Genomic DNA, 22,428 nt, shown 5'->3' on the forward strand with positions numbered 1-22,428 from the left:
GCACACTATAGTGTGTACATAAGACTTCGATTTGTCGTCCCATTTGAACGATTAGACACCGTTCCTGTTATAACAGACACCTCCAGGAGGGAGAGCGAGCCAGCGTCCTACCCAATACGCCACAGTGACTCCAATTAATTACACAATATGAAACCTGGTGATCGCCAACACCCGATTTAACCCGAAGCATGTGCAAATAACACGTATACACTAAAGGTAATGACACTTATGACGTCACCGATCGTGTACACTTATGTAACACAATAAAATGAACGTCCCACACACTATTACCACCAAAATAACCCATACAATTATACAATAGTTGACATTATTCATGCAGTAACTGGATTGTGCACTCATATTAATACGGGTGTGAAAACCGTTTATTTGGTACCTTTGACCCATTGCCAAACAGAACACTAAAGCGGTTATAATGTCTTGATTTCGCGTCTTTATATTGTAGCGAGTGCCTCCATGACGATAACATACACAAATAACAAACATTAATAACGTCTTTACCTCTAGCCACAAGCTGTGAAAGCGAGAGTTGGATGACGCTAGCGCTACTACCGAGTTTCTTGTTTTGATTCTGTCTATAGTATCGTATACTTGGATTTCGACATACACGCCAGGTTAGGTAAGTAACTGTTTCGTTGTTACGTGTGACGAAATTTATGAAAAGCTGCGGTACTTGAATTGACCATGACCTGTCAATAATATCGATCGTGTTAAATGAATAGATTATCTAAAGTAGTTGCACACTTAGACGTGTTGAACAGGTAAAAATAGTATACCTGATACGTTCTCTACCCGCTTACTGAAGTGTATCCGTCATTGACTCGTCAAAATGTACATAATATAGTTTTTCACTATTTCAAATGAAATAAAATGGGGATTAACGCCCACCTGTTCTGCTCCTACTGGGCTAATGAATACTTGCATACGCTATACAGAGTGATATGAGGGACATTTTGCCCGGGCAGCGTCACTATGGGCTACTCTTATATAGAATTGCAACTGCCAATGGATCTTTTACGTGCACGCCAATGTATACACGGGACCTCGGATTTTAGTCCCTCCCAAACGACTAGATCACTGTCCTTGCCAGGCCCTCCGCCCTGTACCACTGACAAGGGGAAACCAGGGGAAATGCCGATGAACTTCCTCGGCCAATGCAGGGACGCTCTGGCTAGCGAGTCAGTGTCTTAGCCACTTAGCTACCGCGTTATTCGACGTACGATATGTAAATGATGTGTAAATGACGTATATTTCGCTTCCTGTGTCATGATTTGTAACCAGTAAAATGCAGTTGATTTAAATTTAAAGTAGCTAAGCTAGTTACGGTCCTGCTATATTGGCGTGTATGTTAAATATAGCTTGACATCTGGAATAGTTGGAAACGCATGTGCATTGCAACGTAACCTACACATGCGTTATTCTCAAAACAAACATGTAATGTGTTGACGAGACGTTAAACCCGATTCTAATTATAATATTAAGGTAGACAAATGTCGTTTAGTGAGGAGAGAGAGAGGGAGAGGGAGAGAGAGAGAGAGAGAGAGGTCAAAAACGTCAATTTTCACTTTTGACAGTGTATCTCTTAGCGAGTGAAATGGGGCCGTCAGATAAGCCGCCCATATGAACTGATTATGTTCATGTGTAGGCAATTGGCCTGTTATTAACATACACTGGCAGTGCATTTCCGCAGTTTTGTACTGTTTCTGAATATCCCCTACTGTTTTTTGAAGAGTATAAATGTTTCCACCTCAAGGAGACCAGATTGCGCGTAGGTGTCTTTAGCTGTGGGAGGAAACCGGAGGACCCGGAGAAAACCCACGAGGTTGGACAGGCGACCCTACTCTTGTCACGTACAACCGGAGAATGTCTTTTAGTAGGAAAACGTATAAGACTCTGACAACCAACATTCGTACGGTATTATCTTAAAATTTGAACAATGTGTTTAATGAAGCGTTAACCGGGTCATTGATCTTTATAGGTGCAGAACAGTAGGACATTAAACCTTCATTTCATATATATATATATAAAAAAGTAAATAAGGTACAAGTACTTCTTTGTTTACGGTAGATAAATGCATAAATAAATTAAAAAAAATCCGTCCAGATAAAAAATTCTCCACTTTACTTCATTTTGACATACATTTAATATATATAGAAGGAGAAACTTTATTGCATGAAGAAACCTTACAAGGTTATTGGCATATAGAAATAAAAACAATAGAAAATGTACACGAAACAAACATATATATATATATACACAGGGCCTGATCCAGGAGAGGGAGAAATGGGGTTTAACGTCCGCTCGACACAAACTAGGTCATTTCGGGACTAACATATGGTTTATAACATATGGAGGAAACATGAGGACCTGCAGAAAACCCACGAGGTAGGACAGGCGACCCTACTCCTTGTCACGTAAAACTGGGGATTCGAAACCACGCCAGTTGACTCAATGACAGGCCTTATGATGCGTTTAATAATATATACGTTATCTTTTTATAAATTCATCGAATAAAATACCGGCTATCTTTTCATGAATGGCTTTGTTTTTAAACTAGGAGGTCGAGTTTTAGATATCTGGCTCACCTCAGGAATAACTTCTAATAAACATTTTGGTTTAGGAGATATCCCGTTCAACGATCCTGTGAACTTTTGAACAAACATTATTATTTCTAGTAATTTCTAATGAAATGGGTCTGCTAAAAACCCGAAATGACCTAGTTTGTGTCAAGCGGACGTTAAACCCCATTTCCCTCTCTCCCTCTGGATCTGCCCCTGATACATAATTATAAGAGAGAGAAATGGGGTATCTCTCTCTCTCTCTTTCTCTCTCTCTCTCTCTCTCTCTTTCTCTCTGGGTCTGCCCCTAATACATGTACATAAAGAGATACAAAACTTACAAAGACACGAGAATGATATACAAAACTTACAAAGACACGAACGAATGGTGTACAAAAGCCCCTAAACATTTTAAAATTTCTACATTTGTATTCATGTCGACGTCGCATAATAATTTAGACGTTTGGAGATAGGAGACTAATTGATTAGGGTTGAACTATTTACCCAATACTACCAAATACTACCCAATACCACCCAATAAACGTGTCTCGTTTTAAAGTCCAGTAAGGTTACAATCAACATCAAATAACACTGATAACTACCAAAATGGAATCGTTCAGCGTGCCGCATCGACGCTTAACCTCCATGGCAGAAACGACCGAAACTTACTATTCTTGCTTTCCCACAAATATATTTTACCCTTACCATATAATATTTACAGGGTTTAAAAGTAAAAGTAAATTAGTATTTTAATTAACTGGGTTTAACTGATGTGTACAGAACAGCATCTGTAGGGAACATATAACCATGTCCAACGTAATCGTGGTAATACCATGGAAGAACAATAATGAATGTCTTTATACAGAACAAATATCGCATTTCTTACCTTCTTTGTTCTGTAATTTATTGGCCGTTCTTTTAATAGCCAGATTCTGAATCCATTGTCCTCTCCACTTTCACGACCAGAAAGATCTGAAGCTGTCCATGTGGAGATGGGGTGCCGAGGATTCGTGTCTCAAATATTTTGGAGAGCACTCAGGAACTTAGGCATCACGGGGCCGACACGCAGGACCTTAATTACCAAAGTAGGCAAACAAGCCGAGGAAGCGTCAAACTGGTTGTGGAGGAAGAGAGAAGAGCAGTGGAAGTGCAAACTGTTTCTGAGCTTATTCTGATCAGCTCAGTTGACGCACCTTTCGAGAGCGTTGTGGAAAGCGCCGAAACGCTTGAAGACAGAGGACCTCCACCTGATGACGGAACCAGTTCCGCAGTGGAAACACTGTATTCAAGATATTGGTTGACCCCAATCACCACTGTCCAGTTTGGTAACATTTGTCTCTTGTAAATTGTTCGTTTTAGTTTTTATATCAATTGTTGACTCCGTTCTATAAGGACAATGGCTTTGGTAGGACGATTGTGCTCTGTACACTTGTGCTGTTAGGTGTGAATAGTGCTTGTGTTCTGTTTGCAACAGGTTGTGTTTTGTGGTTGTATTTAGTGACGAATTATCTTCTTGTTTTCCATATTTTTCATTTTTGTTGTCTCGTTGAGGATCCAGAATTAATGTTATTCTTTTTTGTTAAGTCATCTTCTTAAGATTCCGTTGTTGTCCAGATGTTACTCGCATATAATATATTCTCTTTTTCTTCATCGGTTCTATTTCCATTGTTTTTTTACCTTAATAACTTTTACTGGTTTTCTCGAGTGAACTGAATCATCTACGAGGAACACTGAACAAGTAGAAGCGGGCGGTATTTGATTTGGTTCAACGGGAGTTAATCCATTTTTGTTTGTAGATTTCGTGTTGGTAAACTCATCTGGTGTCCGTGCACCAGTTCTTCTCCAGCTGTGGTCCTCATCGACCGTCTCAAAAGAAGTAGAAGCGGGCGGTATTTGATTTGGTTCAATGGCAGTTGATCCATTTTTGTTTGTAGACTTCGTATTGGTAAACTCATCTGGTGTCCGTGCACCATTTCTTCTCCAGCTGTGGTCCTCATCGGGCGTCTCAGAAGAAGTAGAAGCGGGCGTTATTTGAATTGGTTCAACGGGAGTTAATCCATTTTTGTTTGTAGACTTCGTATTGGTAAACTCATCATCTGGTGTCCGCGCACTATTTCTTCTCCAGCTGTGGTCCTCATCGGATGTCTCAGTCGCATGTACATTTCTAGATGTCCTCGCCTGCAATATACAAGGCACTCGTTCAAAGATGTTCTTGTAAACTTTATGACGCAAGTTTTATTTCGCAAGCGTGGAGATAATTCAAATATTGATGATAATGACGTATTCAGTAATTCTTGGAGCTCATTAAACTATTCTACTATTAGTATAGAAAGACGGGAGTCTTTGGTCATTCAAAATATTTCAGTCGTGCGTTCATCCGGGTTTCCTCTCACCTTATCGTTGTTTTCGGTTCCATTTTCCACATTTGAAAATCTTCTTTCGCCGCGATTAGATCGCATTGGGTAAACAGTAACACCGCCCCACTTTCTGCTGAAATGGTTAAAACGTATATACCTTCAATAATATTGGTTCAGTAAGAATTCCTTTTTATAAACAAATATCTTAAACTTGGATATCTCGTCACTCATATTTTTACGACTTTGCATGACATTATGAAAGATTGCTCTACATATATACTCTTTAAAAAAAGTAGGGGATATTCAGAAACAATACAAAACTGCGGAAATGCATTGCTGTTTTTATTAGAGGTAACCAGTGTATGTTAATAACAGGCCAATTGCCTACACATGAACATAAATAGTTCATATGGGCGGCTTATCTGACGGTCCCATTTCACTCGCAAAGAGATACACCGTCAAAAGTGAAAATGGACGTTTTTGATTTTTGTCTTAATAATGAGTAATTGCTCCACCAATCCTCAGACATTCAGCAATTCGTCGTGGCATACCCCTATTCAACCGTCCAATCACGATTTGGGGCAATCTGACCCATTCCTCTTGCAGTGCCACGGCCAATTCTTGCAGTGTTGTCGGTTGACATCGACGAACATGGATAGATAAACCAGCACGCGGCAGTTTTCATCAACCCTTCCTTGAAGTGTCAAATTTGACAATGAACCCCTCCCACGTGTATGGCGCTATTGCGTGTCGCATGTGCAGCTCAGTGGTTCTGTTGGGGCGATAAGTTCTTCATGTCAAGTATCTATGACTATTTATCATATCACAACCTGCATAGGTATTTGCATTTCAATATCCCCTACTTTTTTAAGAGTATATAACATAAAAGGTTGAACATATGCATACCATATACAACACCATATGAAACCAGTCATACACAGTATCACCAATAGACACAACATAACAGCTAGAAAGGCATACCACCAATCAGGAGCTAGAAAACAAATTAAAGATACATTATGGGAGATTAGATAACGAGTTGGCAGTTCTCACTATAATAGTTAAAAACTAGATAATGTAAAGGCAATTTGCTGGAAATTTCATTCAAATTGATCCACTATCAACCGAGAATTAAGCAATTGAAATTTCCGCCTAGCCTCGGTCATCATTACTAAAGTCAGTACGATAAATAGCATAGTCTCGATTATCCATTTAATCATTAAATCGTGATGGAAAGTTATGCAGTAAATCGGCTCATAATCCACTAAAGATCGCAGGCTAGCGATGTCATCGAGAGTTGATTATGGTCTGGATAAGTTAATTAATGTCTAATTAATAATTAAGATAACATTTCAGGCCTAAAGAAAGACCTGCAATAGACAAATTTAGCTCTTGCGTAATGTCAAATGTATGTTCAATTTATTGCCAAAAGTCACAAGTTCTTCTAAGTCAAAACTTACCAAATGTATAATGATCATTGGATTGGTCAGTGAAAGTTACACTATTTTTGATTGGCTGACATGATGGTGCGCGACCCCATCCGTTTGTGACATCACACTCGATAACCTTACTCCCTATCAGCTGAAATCCGGCCAAACATTCGTATTCCACCCGACTGGTCCCATCCTGGGCTACTATATAGCCGTTGTTAATAACGGGGAGGCTAGTGCAAGCCATTTTAAAACAGATTTTCTGAAATACATTTGAATTTAGATAATTAAAATACACATTATATACCTGTGTGTTTCCGGTAGAATTCCAAAGATGCTGGTGAATTGTGCATAGAAGACACTTTATTGAATTAAAATACAGCAAAAGGACAACAGTCTTCGATGTATTTGCATTAGAAATGAAATGAAATGGGGTTTAACGTCCTACTGTACTGCTCATAAACTGGGCTAATGAAGACCGGCATACGCCATACAGTGTGCTACTACGGCCTACTCTTACATCGAATTCCAACTACTAAGGGGTCTTTTACGTTCACGCCAATGTGTACACGGGACCTCGGTTTTTCGTCACATCCGAACGACTAGACAGCTGTCCTTGTCAGACCCTCCGTCCTGCATCACAATTTGCATTAAAATAAAAAAAAGGTTACATCCATAATTAAAAACGGAAACAAACTTTGATGTAATAAATGATTATTATTATAAAGATAATTAGTTATAACGAAAAGTTAGTTATAGTACGTAATAAATTAACATGTACTCACCCTTTTCTGATGTATAAAAAATTATCAGGAGTTCCGTCCCCGATGTTTAGTTTTTTTAATATGAACATTTGTAAAGAGATACTTTTCTTTAAGTAGATAGGTAAGATATTTAAAATTAATTAAGAGGTGTATGACTGTTGTATCAAAGGGTTTCAAATCAGTATTCTTTAGAAATTAATTTACACTGAAGATTTCTAAGAATCATATTAATTATTTTTAATCATTATGACATGTTTGTTCGTGGCTTTGCTTGGTTACAAGTATATAAAATACATAAATAGTTAATTCAGGTGTAGCAATAGGAACCGACACTATTTATATGGACACGATCAAGGCTTGAAAGTCAGAGGTCGGTATCAGTTTGTTTAAAGAACATAACGTGGAATGGCACGTCAAGTGTTTGTAAAATGAAACAATATCAATACTCTAAGCACTAATTGCAATTTAAAGATAGGTTCCCAGAAAAGTATTATCGGGTGGTTATTTCCAATAAAGGTATGGCAATTTTGGTATATATATATGGAAAGTACATGTAGAAATATCCAATCTTAGTAGAAAAATACTGGATGCCCTGAAAAACACTCACGGAGCGCATACAGGACAAAAATGTAAGGGTTCTTTAATCGACAGCCCGACGATTAGGAGTGTCTGTACGCGTGACGTCAAAGGTCGCACGCGGAGATTAAATGCTTGATATACATGTTGATAAACATTATGAACAGTTAGACTTACAACACTTTCTGAGTTAAAAACCACAGAAAAAAAACTTTGGGAGTGGATAATCCTAGAATTTAATTAAGCTTCGATATTTGTAATAAATAGTCAGCGATTAAAGACAACATCGTCTTGTGTATGCAATGAATTCTCCTCCGACTTCGCCCAGTTGCTAGGTACCGAGAAAGGTAAGTCACGTGACACAAACATGACCACTTTTGATCGATTTTATCATCAAATCACCCAATTTGTACGTGGGAAGGTATCTTTAAAATATACCGCAAGGTATTGAGTGTTTATTATTTGTATTAAAAATATCTCCGTGAGACACGCCCGACACGCCCTAATCTAGCATTGGGTTGACGTATGGAATATGGACACTATATTAAAAGAGCTAAATCACTAATATTTGGAACCTAGAAATTGACCCTAATGGGTCGTAACGCATATAATGATGTAATCTGATTGTATATAAACTGATTTACATTCAATTGTTTCCGTTTTGATACTAATTTCAAATCAGTTATGTCCAGCGAAATACGGCATGAGTCACAACCGAATGGCAATTTCTAGCGTCTGGTTATTCCAATCTATTGCGCATGCTCTCCAGATAAGATGGCGTCACCGTTTGACAGGAGTTGTGGAATATGTCTAGCCTCGTTCTTTCTGGTCACTTGTTACAAATGACGCTGAAACGCACTATGGTACACGATTCGTGTATCAATGGTAAAATTAATGTTTATCTTGTCTTAAAGGAGCTAAATCTATAATATTTGGGATCTAGAAATTGACCCAAATGGGTCGCAACGCATACAATAATGTAGTGTGGATGTAAATAAACTGATTTACATTCAATCGTTTCTGTTTTTACTGTAATTTCTAATCAGTTATGTCCAGCGAAATACGTCAGAAGTCTCAATTGAATGGCAATATTTAGCGTCTGGTTATTCCAGTCTACACCGATGATATTTATTGTGCATGCTCTCCAGATAAGAATATAGCGTCACCATTTGACATGACTTGTGGAATATGTCTAGCCGCGTTCTTTGAGTCCGTTGTTCCAAATGGCGCTGAAACGTATTATAGTACACGATTCGTGTACCAATGGTAAAATGTTTATTTTGTCTTGAATATTGAATATCAGAAGCCCATCTTTTCCCGGTAAGATCACGACATCAATATTGATTTGAATTGACAAATAATTCGTGTTTTCAACGTGTAAGACTTTGTATGATATTGCGTTAGAGACTTGGCTACTTTAAATAAAGCTAATTATTTGGGAGTTCCATTCTTTTACTGCCGTGGTGTATTTGACGCTTGAAAATTTAAATCTCTAATATTTTACTGTAAACTGTCTCAATTTTAGAAATGTTCTGAATTATCTGCCACAGCAAAGCAATTACGTAGGAATAATATCATACAAAATATATCTACCATATAAACATTTAAATCTTGATTCTTGAAACGACTTTCCTTGAAATATTCATATATTAGTTATCTCTTTATACAGTTTCAAAATTCCCAATCGATAGTAGGGTGGGGGGGGGGGGATGGCCCAGTTGAGTCAACTGGCGTGGTTTCGAATCCCTGTCCAGCCTCGTGGGTTTTCTCCGGGTCATCCGTTTTCCTCCCTCTGCTAAAGACCCCTACCCGCAAGCGAATTATTGAAATAAAATTAAACCATATGTTAGTCCCGAAATGACCTAGTCTGTGTCGAGTTGACGTTAAACCCCATTTCTCTCTCTCTCTCTCCCCCTCTCTCTCTCTCTCTCTCTCTCTCTCTCTCTCTTCCCTTCTTCGCCCCCTATTTGCCAATTTTATTGCGTTTTTGTGCGAATCTTAGAATCTTAGAAGGTGTTTAGCAGTGGTTGTGCTTTTTAAACAAAAAGTCATTAACCTGTAAACTGATTGAGAGTTAAGTATATAACTAGAACATTGCACTAATTCCATCTCGTGCTACCTATATACAATTCATTATCACGACCTTGAACTAATAGCTATTTCATGACGTGTGCAGTGTTTTATTAGAAGCCCGAGTTATGCAAATACATGTCAAAATCTAAACACCTGACATTAACAATTTATTATAAGCTCTATGAAGATGTTTTTAGTACTAGTGATTTTTTAGAAAAAAAAAGAAAACAATTTTGTCATGATTAACGGTGAAGATATTTATCGCACAATGCTGTTAAAACTTGCTGAATCGTTAAAATAGACTTGAGAAACATCGTATAAGATCTGGTAAACTGTTTTTAAAGTGTTACTATAAATAACTTTACTATGGTATATACATGACGGTATATATAGTTGTAAATACTATAACTTTACTATGGTATATAAACATATAGGTATAGCAGTATACTATAACTACTGTACTATATATACTTCCTATATCTATATTAAGTTACCAGGTCTCTTTCTAAGTTCATTAACCAATATACGTAGATTTATAAATGGCACCTGGCGTGACCTGGCTACCTTTTCATAAACTGATCAAATTAAATAAACGTTATTTTTTTAATTTTTTTTTTGCGAATTGAATTCATCTAATAAAATACAGACCACCTTTTTTATGAATTGAATTCATCTAATAATATGTTATTTTTTTATAAATTCATCGAATAACATACCAGCTATCTTTTTATGAGTGGCTTTTTATTTAAAGAAAAACAACCCAAAGTAGTAACACAGCAAAATTTGTATTTGTTACATGAACATTTACATACTCAGTTGCTGTATCTTAAAGTCTGTCATTGAGTCAACTGGTGTGGTTTCGAGTCCCCGGTTGTACCTGACAAGGAATAGGGTCGCCTGTCCAACCTATAGTGGGTTTTCTCCGGGCCTCCGGTTTCCTCCCACTGCTAAAGATCCATACGCACAGACGAATTATTGAAATAAAATTGAACCTTATGTTAATCCCAAAATAACCTAATTTGTGTCGAATGGATGGTAAAATCTCTCTCTCCCTTTCTCTCTCTCTGTCTCTCTCTCTCTCTCATTGGCGATTGGTCTGTTTTAGTAGGAATTTCCCATACTTAACCAATTACCAAAAAAAACACAAAGCCACATGCATTGGTTTGTTTTTAGGGATTTCCCATAATTAACCAATTAGCAAATGCAACACAAGGTCACATGTATATGTGTAATGTCAGTCTCTGCCTGGAGCTACTCCTACTTTAAGTTTTTCTAACTCACATGATCGTAAATACATAGACGTTGTACATTCTACACTCCAACAATCTGGTATGTTGACCTCAATTTTATTATTTTTTACTATTCAGAATCTTTGTAAGTTTATAATTATAATATATATATATATATGTGACAGGTTTGTGTTTAATCATTCGTGTGTATCTTTTATCTTACAAACACAGTGTATAGATGTTTTTATATAAATGTTTTATACGTATAACTGTAAGTGGGAGGATTTTTTAATACTGCATATTTATCCCCCTCAGGTACTATTTGTTCTATTATCATACATAGGTACATATATTTAATATGCGCACCCGCCCCGCGTACCGCAAAATCTATTTGTTAAGGCCAGTTCAATTTTCGTCAAGGTCGCTGAGATGTAAATAAGGTTAGGGCACATGATTGTTGGTGAGATTGTAGGTTAGGGTTAGGATTACATCTCGTGACCTTTGATCTACCCCCCCCCCCCCAGTACTGAACAGATTGTTGTGCCCCCTATATGTACAGGTAATTCAAAATAAAAACAATATTAATTACACCTGGATACAGACCATTATAATATATCAATAACCCCTTCAGTACTATACTAATACTTTAAAAAACGTGTTTTTGTAAAAATAAAATTGAGTCATTGATTGTTACGTCCATTTTTGGGGGTGGTGGTGGTGGTGGGGGGGGGGGTTATCAGCACCGCAGTAGACCTGGCACTGGAAAGGAAAGTTTGTGGGGCGGTTTCATCCAGCCCCGTGCCCAAGAACGGAAGCTTCCTTCTTTATTTTAGAATCTAATTTTGCAATCTTTCCAGGGGGGTTGGGATGGCCTAGTGGTCTACAGTGTCGCGCTTCGACCTCTAGATGGCCGGTCACCTCTGGCTTGCGGTTGTGGTTTCGATCCCTGGTGTGGGCGTATGTGGTTTGGAGATAGGGGCGTCTTCTCAACCTCTTGCGCCAAGATAATGAAAATAAGAAAACTTGTCCGGAAGCGGACATTAAGCACTAAGAACAACAACAATCTTTCCAATTGCGGCCTTAGGTGATAGTTCATATCGGCAAATGTTTACTCTGTAGTACTGACACATATACTCCCCATGCATCCTTGACTGAATCACACATGACCGTTACAGGAAGTGCAAATATTTCAATCTATATAACATATAAACTGTCATGGCAGATTATACACATAATATCACATTGATCCGCAGTGAATATTCGCTAGGCCGCGACAATCACTAATAAGGATGACATCAATGCGACTTAATGAGCCACAAATATTAACTTTTTTCCTCCGACAAATTAAATTCTAAAACATTTTTTTTTATGTATTAGAAAAATAAATAAAGACGTTTGAAGTATTTGTAGGTAAAAATTATTTCCTATTTAGTGTAAATGGGTATTAAAATGAGTAAAAGGCACCATTCTGCCCGGACCAGTAACGTCTTATATATACGCCACGTGTTGAAGGCAGTCATCTTTTACAGAGATATTAGAAGACTTCGGTAATCCTCTGTGGAACAGATTGATATAATATTATTATGATATACTAGCAGGATACCCGGCTTCGCTCGGGGGTCATAACCCCGAAACCGGAAGTGGTAGACTAACGCCACCTGGCCTATGTTACTCCCCGGTCCGAGCTACCCCTATACCCCAAATATTAGACTCGGGGCATACCTAGTGTAGCCGCCAACCCCGAACAGACAGACAAACAGACAAACGACAGTCACAAATATTAGTATAGATAGATAGATAGATTAAATAAGGATTTGTGTTTCATAGGCTACCTGGCGTAGGTTCAAAACGCAAATTAAATACTTCATAAACTCACATTGTGGATTTGGAAAAAAAATTAAAACGGTTTTAAAAGCTGCATAGTTATTACATTTTAAATGGCTTTTGATTTCTTGAAGAAGTTTAACTTTAAAAATACATTCAAGCGGCACAAAATGGCTGGCTTTATTCTGAATTATAGCCGATAGTAAGTGTGATTTTAACAAGTTAACATGATAGAAACTAGTGAAAATAATATGAAATGGAGTTTAACGTTCTACTGTTCTTCCCGATTGGGCTAATGAAGACGGGCATACCCCATACAGTGTGCTATGAGGGAAATGTTGCCCACTCAGCGGCACTCCAGCCTACTCTTATATCGAATTCCAACTGTCAAGGTATCTTTTACGTGCACGCCAATGTGTACACGGGACCTCGGTTTTTCGTCCCATCCGAACAACTAGACAGCTGTCCTTGTCAGGGAATAGTAAGTAACTATAGAAATCTATTAAGTGAAGGTATATTATATTTTTCAGATTGAAGCAACATGGGAGAAGGTCAAGGTGAGGGTAGTGGGGCCGGTAAAGCCGGAATTTGTCCAGGATTATTATGGGGTATATTATGGTTTCTGATTCTATGGTTCATCGGATGGCCGGTTGGTTTCTTCATCGCATGGCTCTACGTGTTCCTGATACCATTCTCAGCCTGTATAGAACCTTTAAAGGGTGTTTGTGACGCCATCTTAAAATTAGTGCAGCTACCTCTAACCTGTGCTGAGAATATGATCGCTATGAAGCCATTGTGTGGTTAACTTTTAAAAAGGCTAGTTCCGGTAATGACTTGTATATTGTTATTTAGCGCTTTTCGTATCTCACTCACACGTACTGTGTATAAACTCATACTAATTTCTGCGGATTGAATTACATTATAGATGTATAAATAAAACTGCCACGATGTGCCTATATTTAACATAGAACCTAATGAAGTAGTCTCTATTGACAACGGTCCCAGATCCTCCCCCGTACGTTCAAGACTAGGGGGTTCTGGGTGACCAAGACTACTACTAAAGTACATTTAGATGATGGGAATACCGGATTGTTATGGATTACTATGGATACGAATGCAGAAATTGGACAATATAACTCATATGCAACTTCATCTACATAAACTTGCATACCCATTTTCATCTTAGAGGTGTAAAAGTTATTCTATGAAACTATGATCAAATTGACAAAAAAAGGAACAAAATTGTTTTCATTTTCAACGTTAAAGATACATTAGTTCAGAGTTGGCCATTCTTGCTTTATTAATTCAAAAATAAATGATAAAAAAAAAGAGAAAATATTGAAAATTTCAGTCAAATTACTTTATTCTGAACGAAGTGGTCACTGCTGGAAGTTTGTGCTAGAAATAGGCATCAACGGTCTCCGCACCGTCTCGGAGAATTGCCGATCGTTTGACAGACGATAACTCCACCCACATATTCTCGATTATCAAGTAACATTCTCAGTGACTACGGTACTCTCGATTGTCAGGCCTTTAATCGACATTCTCCGGTGGTGACGTCAGTGATTAACGGTAAATGTTAGCTTCGTCAGCCATTTATTGATTTAATAATTAAATGGACGACTGTTTAAACCCAAGCTGTATCCAAGCCAACCGAGGGTCTACAGAGTTGATTTAGGGCTTGAAATGTAAATAAAGAACTAATTAATAATTTCTATAACATCTGAAGCCTAAAGACCTGCAGTAGGCAGATTTAGCTCTTAACTAATGTATCTTTAAACATACATTATGACGTCACATTAATAATGACGTCAATGTATTAATCATATCAAACATACATTATGCAAGAGCTACATCTGTCTATTGCAGGTCTTTCTTTAGCCCTGAAAGGTTATCTAAATTATTAATTAGACATTAATTAACTTATCCAGACCATAACCAACTCTAGGTGTTATCGCTAGCCTGCGATATATTCTGGATTTGAATCCGATCTGCTACTCAACGTTCATTCATGATTAAATCAAAAAAATGATTAATCGAGACTATCTTATTTTATCGTACCGACTTTAGTAATGATGATCGAGGCTAGGCCGAGAATTCAATCGCTAAATTCTCGGTTCAGAGCGAATCAATTCAGCAAATTTATTTTACATTATCTAGTTTTTAACTATTATAGTGAGAACTGCCAGCTCTTTATCTAATCTCCCATAATGTATTTTTAATCTATAGGATACCAAATAATAGTTTATTACAGAGGAATTATTAGTGTAAAGTACTGGTTATATAATACGATCGTTGAATGGATAGGTTTATGTTGTAAATTATATAAATTAATAATTATTGTTAAAGATAATATCATTTATCTGTAGCTTAGTTATAAAAACAATTATATTTAGATAGTTCGGGATATTTTTTTTATTTTCTTAGGCCTGTTTTCCATGTATCCGTTTCCGCACGCGTTTTCGCCGGTGAAAACGTCTGACTAATGCAAATGTAATGGGACCATCCCCATGTCACCGGCGAACACGCATACATGAAACCGTTCCAATGTAACCGGCGAAAACCCATACATGAAACCGCTCCCAAGTAACCGGCGAAAACTCTATTTCGCTAAAACTCTATTTCTCAAACGTGATTACAGGATCCATAAAACAAGGACACCACGGTGGCTTAGCGAGTAACCCTGGCCCGATCCCTGTTGTTCCAGCCTGGCTTATCTTGGTGCTGGCGAGGACAGCGTATAGTCGTTCGGGTGTGCACTTGAAAGGGCCTTTGGCAGCTGGGTTCCTCCCCCCCCCCCGCTTAGCAACTAGCAACAGAAGTCCCATTTACACCATTTGCAAAGCTCCGTTTATAGCACACTAAAGCCGGTTGACACAGACAAGTTAGACCCCAATCTCCAGTACATTTCGTTGAAACATCTGAACTGAGTTAGTTCATGGAGCAAATCTATATATTATCTGAAGAAGTCCCATTCTTGTTCTGTAAAGAACAACAGCTTGTTCGCAGGAATTAGCGGACCAACTAACGCATGACAGAGCGGAGACAATACAGACTAAATAGGTCCCCAAAACTACGTGAGTTTACAGACCTGCGAGCCTGTCATACTTGCATGCTCTTTCGAGGGACTGACAGAGGTGGCAGTTTTATCTACATTACAGAGACAATAAAGACACAAAACACATCTTACTGTTTCAGCATGTTGAAGGTCTTGTGTTTTTCTACGTCTCGGGTGCTAGCTAGAATTATATTAATTAGTAATCAGACAGATTTTTGTCTGTTCAGTAGAATTACAGACGATTATGAAGGGGATAATAATACAAGACATATTCAGGTTAGTCATTGATTTCCGATTAGCACAGTATTATTATCCAACTGATCAGAAGTGATTATTCGCTAGGCCGCTACAATCACTGGGAGGGATGACATCGGTGCGGCTTAATGACCAATCCGATTAAAATACAGATCTTATATTTGGTTTCTTTTTTTTTTATACTTTCATGGCCTACACCACATGAAGATCTGACCAGTTGTAGTAAAAAGTCGCGTCAGAGGTCCAACGAACGGTTTTGACCTATGACGTCAGACATTGATTAATCAATCAGCGTTGACGTTTCTAGTGGTTTATCCACAGTTCCGTGCATCGCACGCCAAGAAGTCGCCCTTACAGATCGTTTAATTGGCTAACCCCTCACGCTATCCAGAACGCAGGTTATATAACAACTCTTCCAGATCCTAGTGTAGTACAGACAAATAAAACGAAATTTTGAACTATAAAAAACGAAACGAAATAAAATCTGTGTTTTAATCCAATTGTTTAATGAGCTCACAATATTAACGGTTTTCCATCTGCAAATTAAATTCTAAAACATTTTTTTGAAGTAATAGGATAATAAATAAAGGTGTTTAGAGATTAAAAGTATTTCTTATTTAGTGGAAATGGGTATACAAAATAAGTAAAAGTCACCATTCTGCCCGCACAAATTAACGCAACAACGTCTTATGTAAACAATGCACGCACCATAAAACCAATGATACTTGAACTTATAAAGGTCAGTCATCTAATACAGAGGAATCAGAAGGCTTTCACCTCTGTTAAACATATTATACGGTATTACGTTTTCTGTTAAAACTGAGGCGAAATGAAAACGTGCCAATAATGAATCACACCAGTTATTTGATAATCTCGCTTACGAACATGGACATAGCAGACTTTAGACATATACTTATTCATAGCTTAATGTTATTTTTTTAAATATTTTCCACGTTACAGACGCCTGTGGTACTCATGCCCTCTCCAATTCACTTCTGGGATTTCAGGTGTCACCATTTTTCTTCCACAGAAATATAGTTGTAATGACCCTAGCTTTCAAAGTCACATTCTATACCCCATGACTCCTGATTTTTAACATTCCCTGTCGGTCGAATTCAATTGTTTGTGCATGAGATTTTCAATTATACGGTCATAAAATTAGAGAAAAGGATTTGGGGTCAATAAGAATATAATGCTTTCGATTCCCTGGTTGTATCTGACAAGGAGTAGGGTCACCTGTCCAACATTGTGGATTTTCACTAGGTCCTCTCATTTTCTCCCATTGAACCATATGTTAGTCCCGAAATGACCTAGTTTGTGTCGAGTGGACGTTAAACTCTCTCTTTCCACTCGACAGAAACTAGGTCATTTAGGGACTAACATATGGTTCTAATTTATTTCAATAATTCACTAGAGCATAGGGGTCTTTAGCAGTGGGAGGAAACCGGAGGATCCGGAGAAAACCCAAGAGATTGGACAGGCAATCGGGGAATCGAAGGCCCGCCAGTTAACTCAATGACAGAGAGAGAGAGAGAAATGGGGTTTAACGTCCACTCGGCACAAACTAGGTCATTTCGGGACTAACATATGGTTTAATTTTATTTACATAATTCGCTTGCGCGTAGGGGTCTTTAGCAGTGGGAGGAAACCGGAGAACCCGGAGAAAACGCACGAGGTTGGACAGGCGACCCTACTCCTTGCCACGTACAACCGGGGATTCGAAACCACGCCAGTCGACTCAATGACAGACCTCATGATACAGCGCGCACCGCTAACCATTCGGCTCCCCAGATGGGATAAAAAAAAGGGCACATATAAAAGTATTCTTGACAGAATTCCAAGTAGGCGGTATAGTGCTGCTGTCCGGGCAAAATTTCCCTCAAAGTACACTGTATGCCTGCTGTCTTCATTAGCCCAGTGAGCGCATAAAAGTAGTATATTAAACCCCATTTCATTGTTTTATTTTATAAATATAATATTAATTATAGTAAATTCATTATAAACAAATATAAATAACAAATGTTTGAATTATGTCAGTGAGTTCTGTTAGGATGTTTCCATCATAATTCTTTTACGTTTCCGATGTTTTTTCACCATTTCCGAAGTCACAAGTTTTTCCGTTTCTCGAGTTTCCCATTTTTGAAACTCTATTAATCCATGCTGCCCTGCATTAAATAAATGTTTTTCCATTTCGTCTAGTTTAGAAGTTATATTTGATGTGTCTAGTTTAAATGAGTTCTGAGATGAGTCCATGATAGTTCTAATTCTTGTTTGCATCGTCTACAAATAAAAATAAAGTATATTAATTATAAATAAGCCCCCCACCCCCACTCTCGCACTTAAAAATATCTTTGTTTCGACTAACGCGACCGACTAACTAAAACCACCCCCGACTTAAATTATTTTATTGCACTTTTCCGCTATCTTTTTATTTTATTTTGTGTGTCAACCTGAAATATATCACGAGAGTTATTTCCCTTTAATATGGCTATGGTTTGATTCATTATTGAAACTGGTTGATCAAGACGAAAGCATCATAGGTGTCGCTTCTCAACAAAATGGTTGTAGACGAAAGCACGTCCATTCCCACGAAATGATTCTGCCTCTATTTTTCTCGAAAACAGATATTGAATATCCGTTTTCGAGAAAAATGAAGGCACAACCCGCACGATCGTTAAAAACGTGTTGAGGGAGTTTCAAAGGTCAGTTTCTGGCAATTCGTGTGGGAGTCGTGCATCACGAAAAATCCCGATGTCATTGATTTGTTTGACAATAAAAGAAGACGAATGTTTGCACCCGGAAAATTATCAAGCTGTCAAATTAGCTCTTAAAAAAAAATCTGAAAAAAAACCCCGACCTACCGACCCTTCTCCTCGATTGTGGGTCGGGTTTGGTGAAACAAAGATATTTTTAAGGTCAGCCCCACTCTCGCACTTAAAAGAAATGATAATTGAGATGTCAAATATACTTTACATTTGTTACTCTCTGTATAAACTAAGCCTAAAACCGAGGCCCTGTGTATACATTGGTGTGCACGTAAAACATCCCTTGGCAGTTGGAATTCGATATAAAAGTAGGCAAAATTTCCCTCATAGTACACTGTATGGTGTATGTCCGTCTTCATTAGCCCAGTCGGAGCAAAACAGTAGGACGTTAAACCACATTTCATTTCATTTCAAACTAAGACTAGCTTCTTCGGTTGTAGTGTCTATATCAAAAGAGTTACTTCCCTTTAAATATAACAGAACCTCAACCATAAAAACCATATGTAACAAAATGTAAAGCCAACTTTAAGACAACCACATGGATATTTTTATATTTGGGGCAATGATAGCAGCATTAATTACCATGTGTATAGGTTAATAGAGGCAGAGAAGTGTATTGTACAAAATTTTACACACATAAAAAGTCTTAATATCAATTGACGATATACAGGTAGATGTAGCACAAATCAGATTTCATCTGACTTATTTCTAAAATGGTAAAACTTCTGAAACACAACTGGACAGCTGAACAAAAATGCCTTAAGTTAAGAATGTAATTGATGACATTCGACTAGCTCACGAAGAGAAGAATCACTGCATATTGTATAAGGCATTATCGCCTTTGTCACTGGGATTGTACTCGTTTTGAAAATTAATCTAGGAATATGGGCCTTATAGTCTTAAAGCCAAATTATTAGATAGGCCCTATAGCCAAATTTAAGAGAGTCATTTTCAAGAATTTGGGTTGACTATTATCCAATATCCAACAGTTAATTTGCCACCATTGTTAATTTGCTGATCTTTTTCCTTTCACTATCCCCATTGCTTTTGTGCCCATGAATTACATTGCTAAGCTTAATTTATGTAACTTGTACATCACCCATATTATTCATATAGAACCATACCTTGATCAGACATTTGGCAATATCATTTACTTCAGGGTGGTCAAAGTTTAACAGATCTGTTCCGAAACTGTAGAAATATGGACCCAGTTGATGTAAATCTACAACCGTGGCATCAGCTGTTAATATTTCTCTGTAACCTTCACGATATTGTTTTGGCATTTCAATACTAACAATCTGGCGTCTTCTACTGCACAGACCTCTGGCCATCCAATATGGCAATTCTAACTTGGTTCCTGGTAGAAGATCATCACTATCAGAACTGCTATCCAAATATCCTGAAATAAAGATTTCATTGATTAGTTAGGCCTATATCTTAATTATGCTTTTAACCCTGCTTTACATCTAAACAGCGACTACCGGTACCCAGTTCATTAAAAAAATAAATAGGCGCGTCTTACTTAATCTTCGGTTTGCAAAAATTATGTCTAAAATCATATCGCCAATCAACAAACAATACACAAGGTTACTTTATAAAAAAAAACATCAGTGAACTCATGTTGGTCGTTATCGGTCACCAAAGGTAGATGATCATTGGGTAAATAAAACAATTATAACGAGTAAAGCTTATTTCATACAATCAATTTACGTGTGTACAAGTCAACTATAGTTGTGGACGACATGTGGATGACTTAACCAATGCTTGTGGACGACTAAACTGTGGACAACTACTGCACACTATAGCACCTCCAACTGTGCGAGTCATGTCAATAGCTCTCTGTAAAGTGGAATGGGATTATATACTAGTTACATATAGTTGGGGGCACCACACTTACATATATTCACATGAATGTCAGTCTGCAGCACAAACTTTCAAACCCACTTGCCCAGTACAGTTACAGCTTTTATTTGTCCGCCGTGAATTTTACTTGTCCTGGGCAACTAGACAAGCGCTAATGTCGAAAACTGGACTGTGACACATTGGGCTGCTCCTATTTTGGTGCTCAATTTTTCATCAGCTGCACATTTTGGAAACTAGCTGCAAAATGAAACGTTCTGAGCGGACTCTAATAATCTAAATGCCTAAATTGGATAAGTAGGCCTGGACAGTGGTACTACGGCCTACTCTTATATCCCTGTCAAGGGATCTTTTACGTGCATGCCAATGTGTACACGGGACCTCTGTTTTTCGTCCCATCCAAATCCGAACGACTAGACAGTTGTCCTTGTCAGGTCCTCCGTTCTGCATCAATGACAAAGGGGAACCACACCGGAAAATCTGGATGAAGTTTCTCGGCCAATGCAGGGATCGAACACCCGACCTCCTGGCTAGCGAGCCAGCGTCTAATCCACTTTGCCACCGTGACCCCTTAATCTAAGTACGGTACTCAGTTATTGAGTTAATGTGTTATAACCGTGTGCAAAGTTTCACCTGTCTAACTGAATTCCTCACCTAGTCTGTAAATTGGTAGTTCCACTTTACAAGGTATTTTTTCCTGTGTTGCTAGAATACCATCTATGTTGAAATAATTATCAGTTTGTTTCGCCATAACCAGCAATAAACAGATCACAGAAAGCCAAACAGTTTAATCTACCGCCAAACTCACGAGCCAGGGTCAAGGTCTGTCGAAGGGAGATATCATTGTAATGTTATTATTTGGTGTATCAACATCGGTCTAGATAAACGTAAATACAAGTCAGAAACCAAAACAGAATTATTTAATTATTTGTAACATCACGATACTTTCGAGTGAAGGGATTCTGTGAATCGTCTTAGAATCGGAATTCAGTATTCGTTACATTTCATAAATAAACTCTCCCAATAAACATAAACTTCCGGTGTAGGAAAGCACATGTTTGTTTGTTTACAACATATTTACAGGTAAGAACGCCATTATGTTGTTATGCTTATAGCTGTTATTTAAAAGAACGTGTATTTACTTCTGAATCGTAAAAACTCAATATGTTAGATCTTGGGTGATGGTTTTTATTTATTTCTACTCAGTTATAGGCATTCAATCCACATCCAGCGTGTTTAATTGTCTGCCCGGGCGCTGGCTTTTTTTTTATTGGGTCAAAACATAGCCCAATCAAAGATTTAAACAGTTCCGTTTTAAACGACATTAGTATATATATGTACCTTGGTATCATAAAATCATTTCTCGTTTCTTTTCAAAAAGAAAAAAACGTTTAAAATGATTCTATAAACGAAGACGCAATTGTTTTGTGAAAAGTTATATGGGAGATAACTCTTCACGGATTAAAGCGTAATATCGGGTTACGGACATAACGGCCCAAACATTTTGTCAATTTTGGATTTGATAACAAATAGGTTCAATTCTGTCATACGTGGTCTGAGACGATTAGTATTTATTTGCATTGTGTTTAACTTACATGTATTGAATAGACCGATGTAAGTTAAACCATTATTTGATTAGAGTATTAGAGAGGTTTAATTCT

At 37.8% G+C, this 22,428-nt stretch overlaps 1 protein-coding gene and 2 long non-coding RNA genes across 3 annotated transcripts in view; 2 read left to right on the plus strand and 1 right to left on the minus strand.

The window, feature by feature from the left end:
* The first annotated feature begins 237 nt into the window (after positions 1–237).
* LOC126815967 (uncharacterized) lies at positions 238–15,236 on the plus strand. Its single transcript, XR_007678133.2, has 2 exons — positions 238–637; positions 13,360–15,236. It is a non-coding gene; the product is annotated as an uncharacterized LOC126815967 (long non-coding RNA).
* Positions 15,237–18,081: 2,845 nt separating this feature from the next.
* Positions 18,082–21,586, minus strand: LOC126815958 (DNA replication complex GINS protein PSF3). Its single transcript, XM_050542082.2, has 3 exons — positions 21,422–21,586; positions 20,032–20,306; positions 18,082–18,422 (listed from the first exon to the last, which is right to left on the minus strand). Exons 1-3 carry the CDS (start codon positions 21,516–21,518, stop codon positions 18,189–18,191), a joined length of 606 nt encoding a protein of 201 aa, XP_050398039.1. The 5' UTR covers positions 21,519–21,586; the 3' UTR covers positions 18,082–18,188.
* Positions 21,587–21,744: 158 nt separating this feature from the next.
* LOC126815970 (uncharacterized) overlaps positions 21,745–22,428 on the plus strand; it is a 66,139-nt gene continuing 65,455 nt past the window's right edge. Inside the window, exon 1 of the long non-coding RNA XR_007678141.2 lies at positions 21,745–21,850. This is a non-coding gene — a long non-coding RNA (uncharacterized LOC126815970). The remainder of the gene's footprint in view (positions 21,851–22,428) is intronic.

The sequence above is a fragment of the Patella vulgata genome, chromosome 3 (assembly GCF_932274485.2).
Source record: "Patella vulgata chromosome 3, xgPatVulg1.2, whole genome shotgun sequence".
NCBI classification, from domain to species: Eukaryota; Metazoa; Mollusca; class Gastropoda; family Patellidae; genus Patella; species Patella vulgata.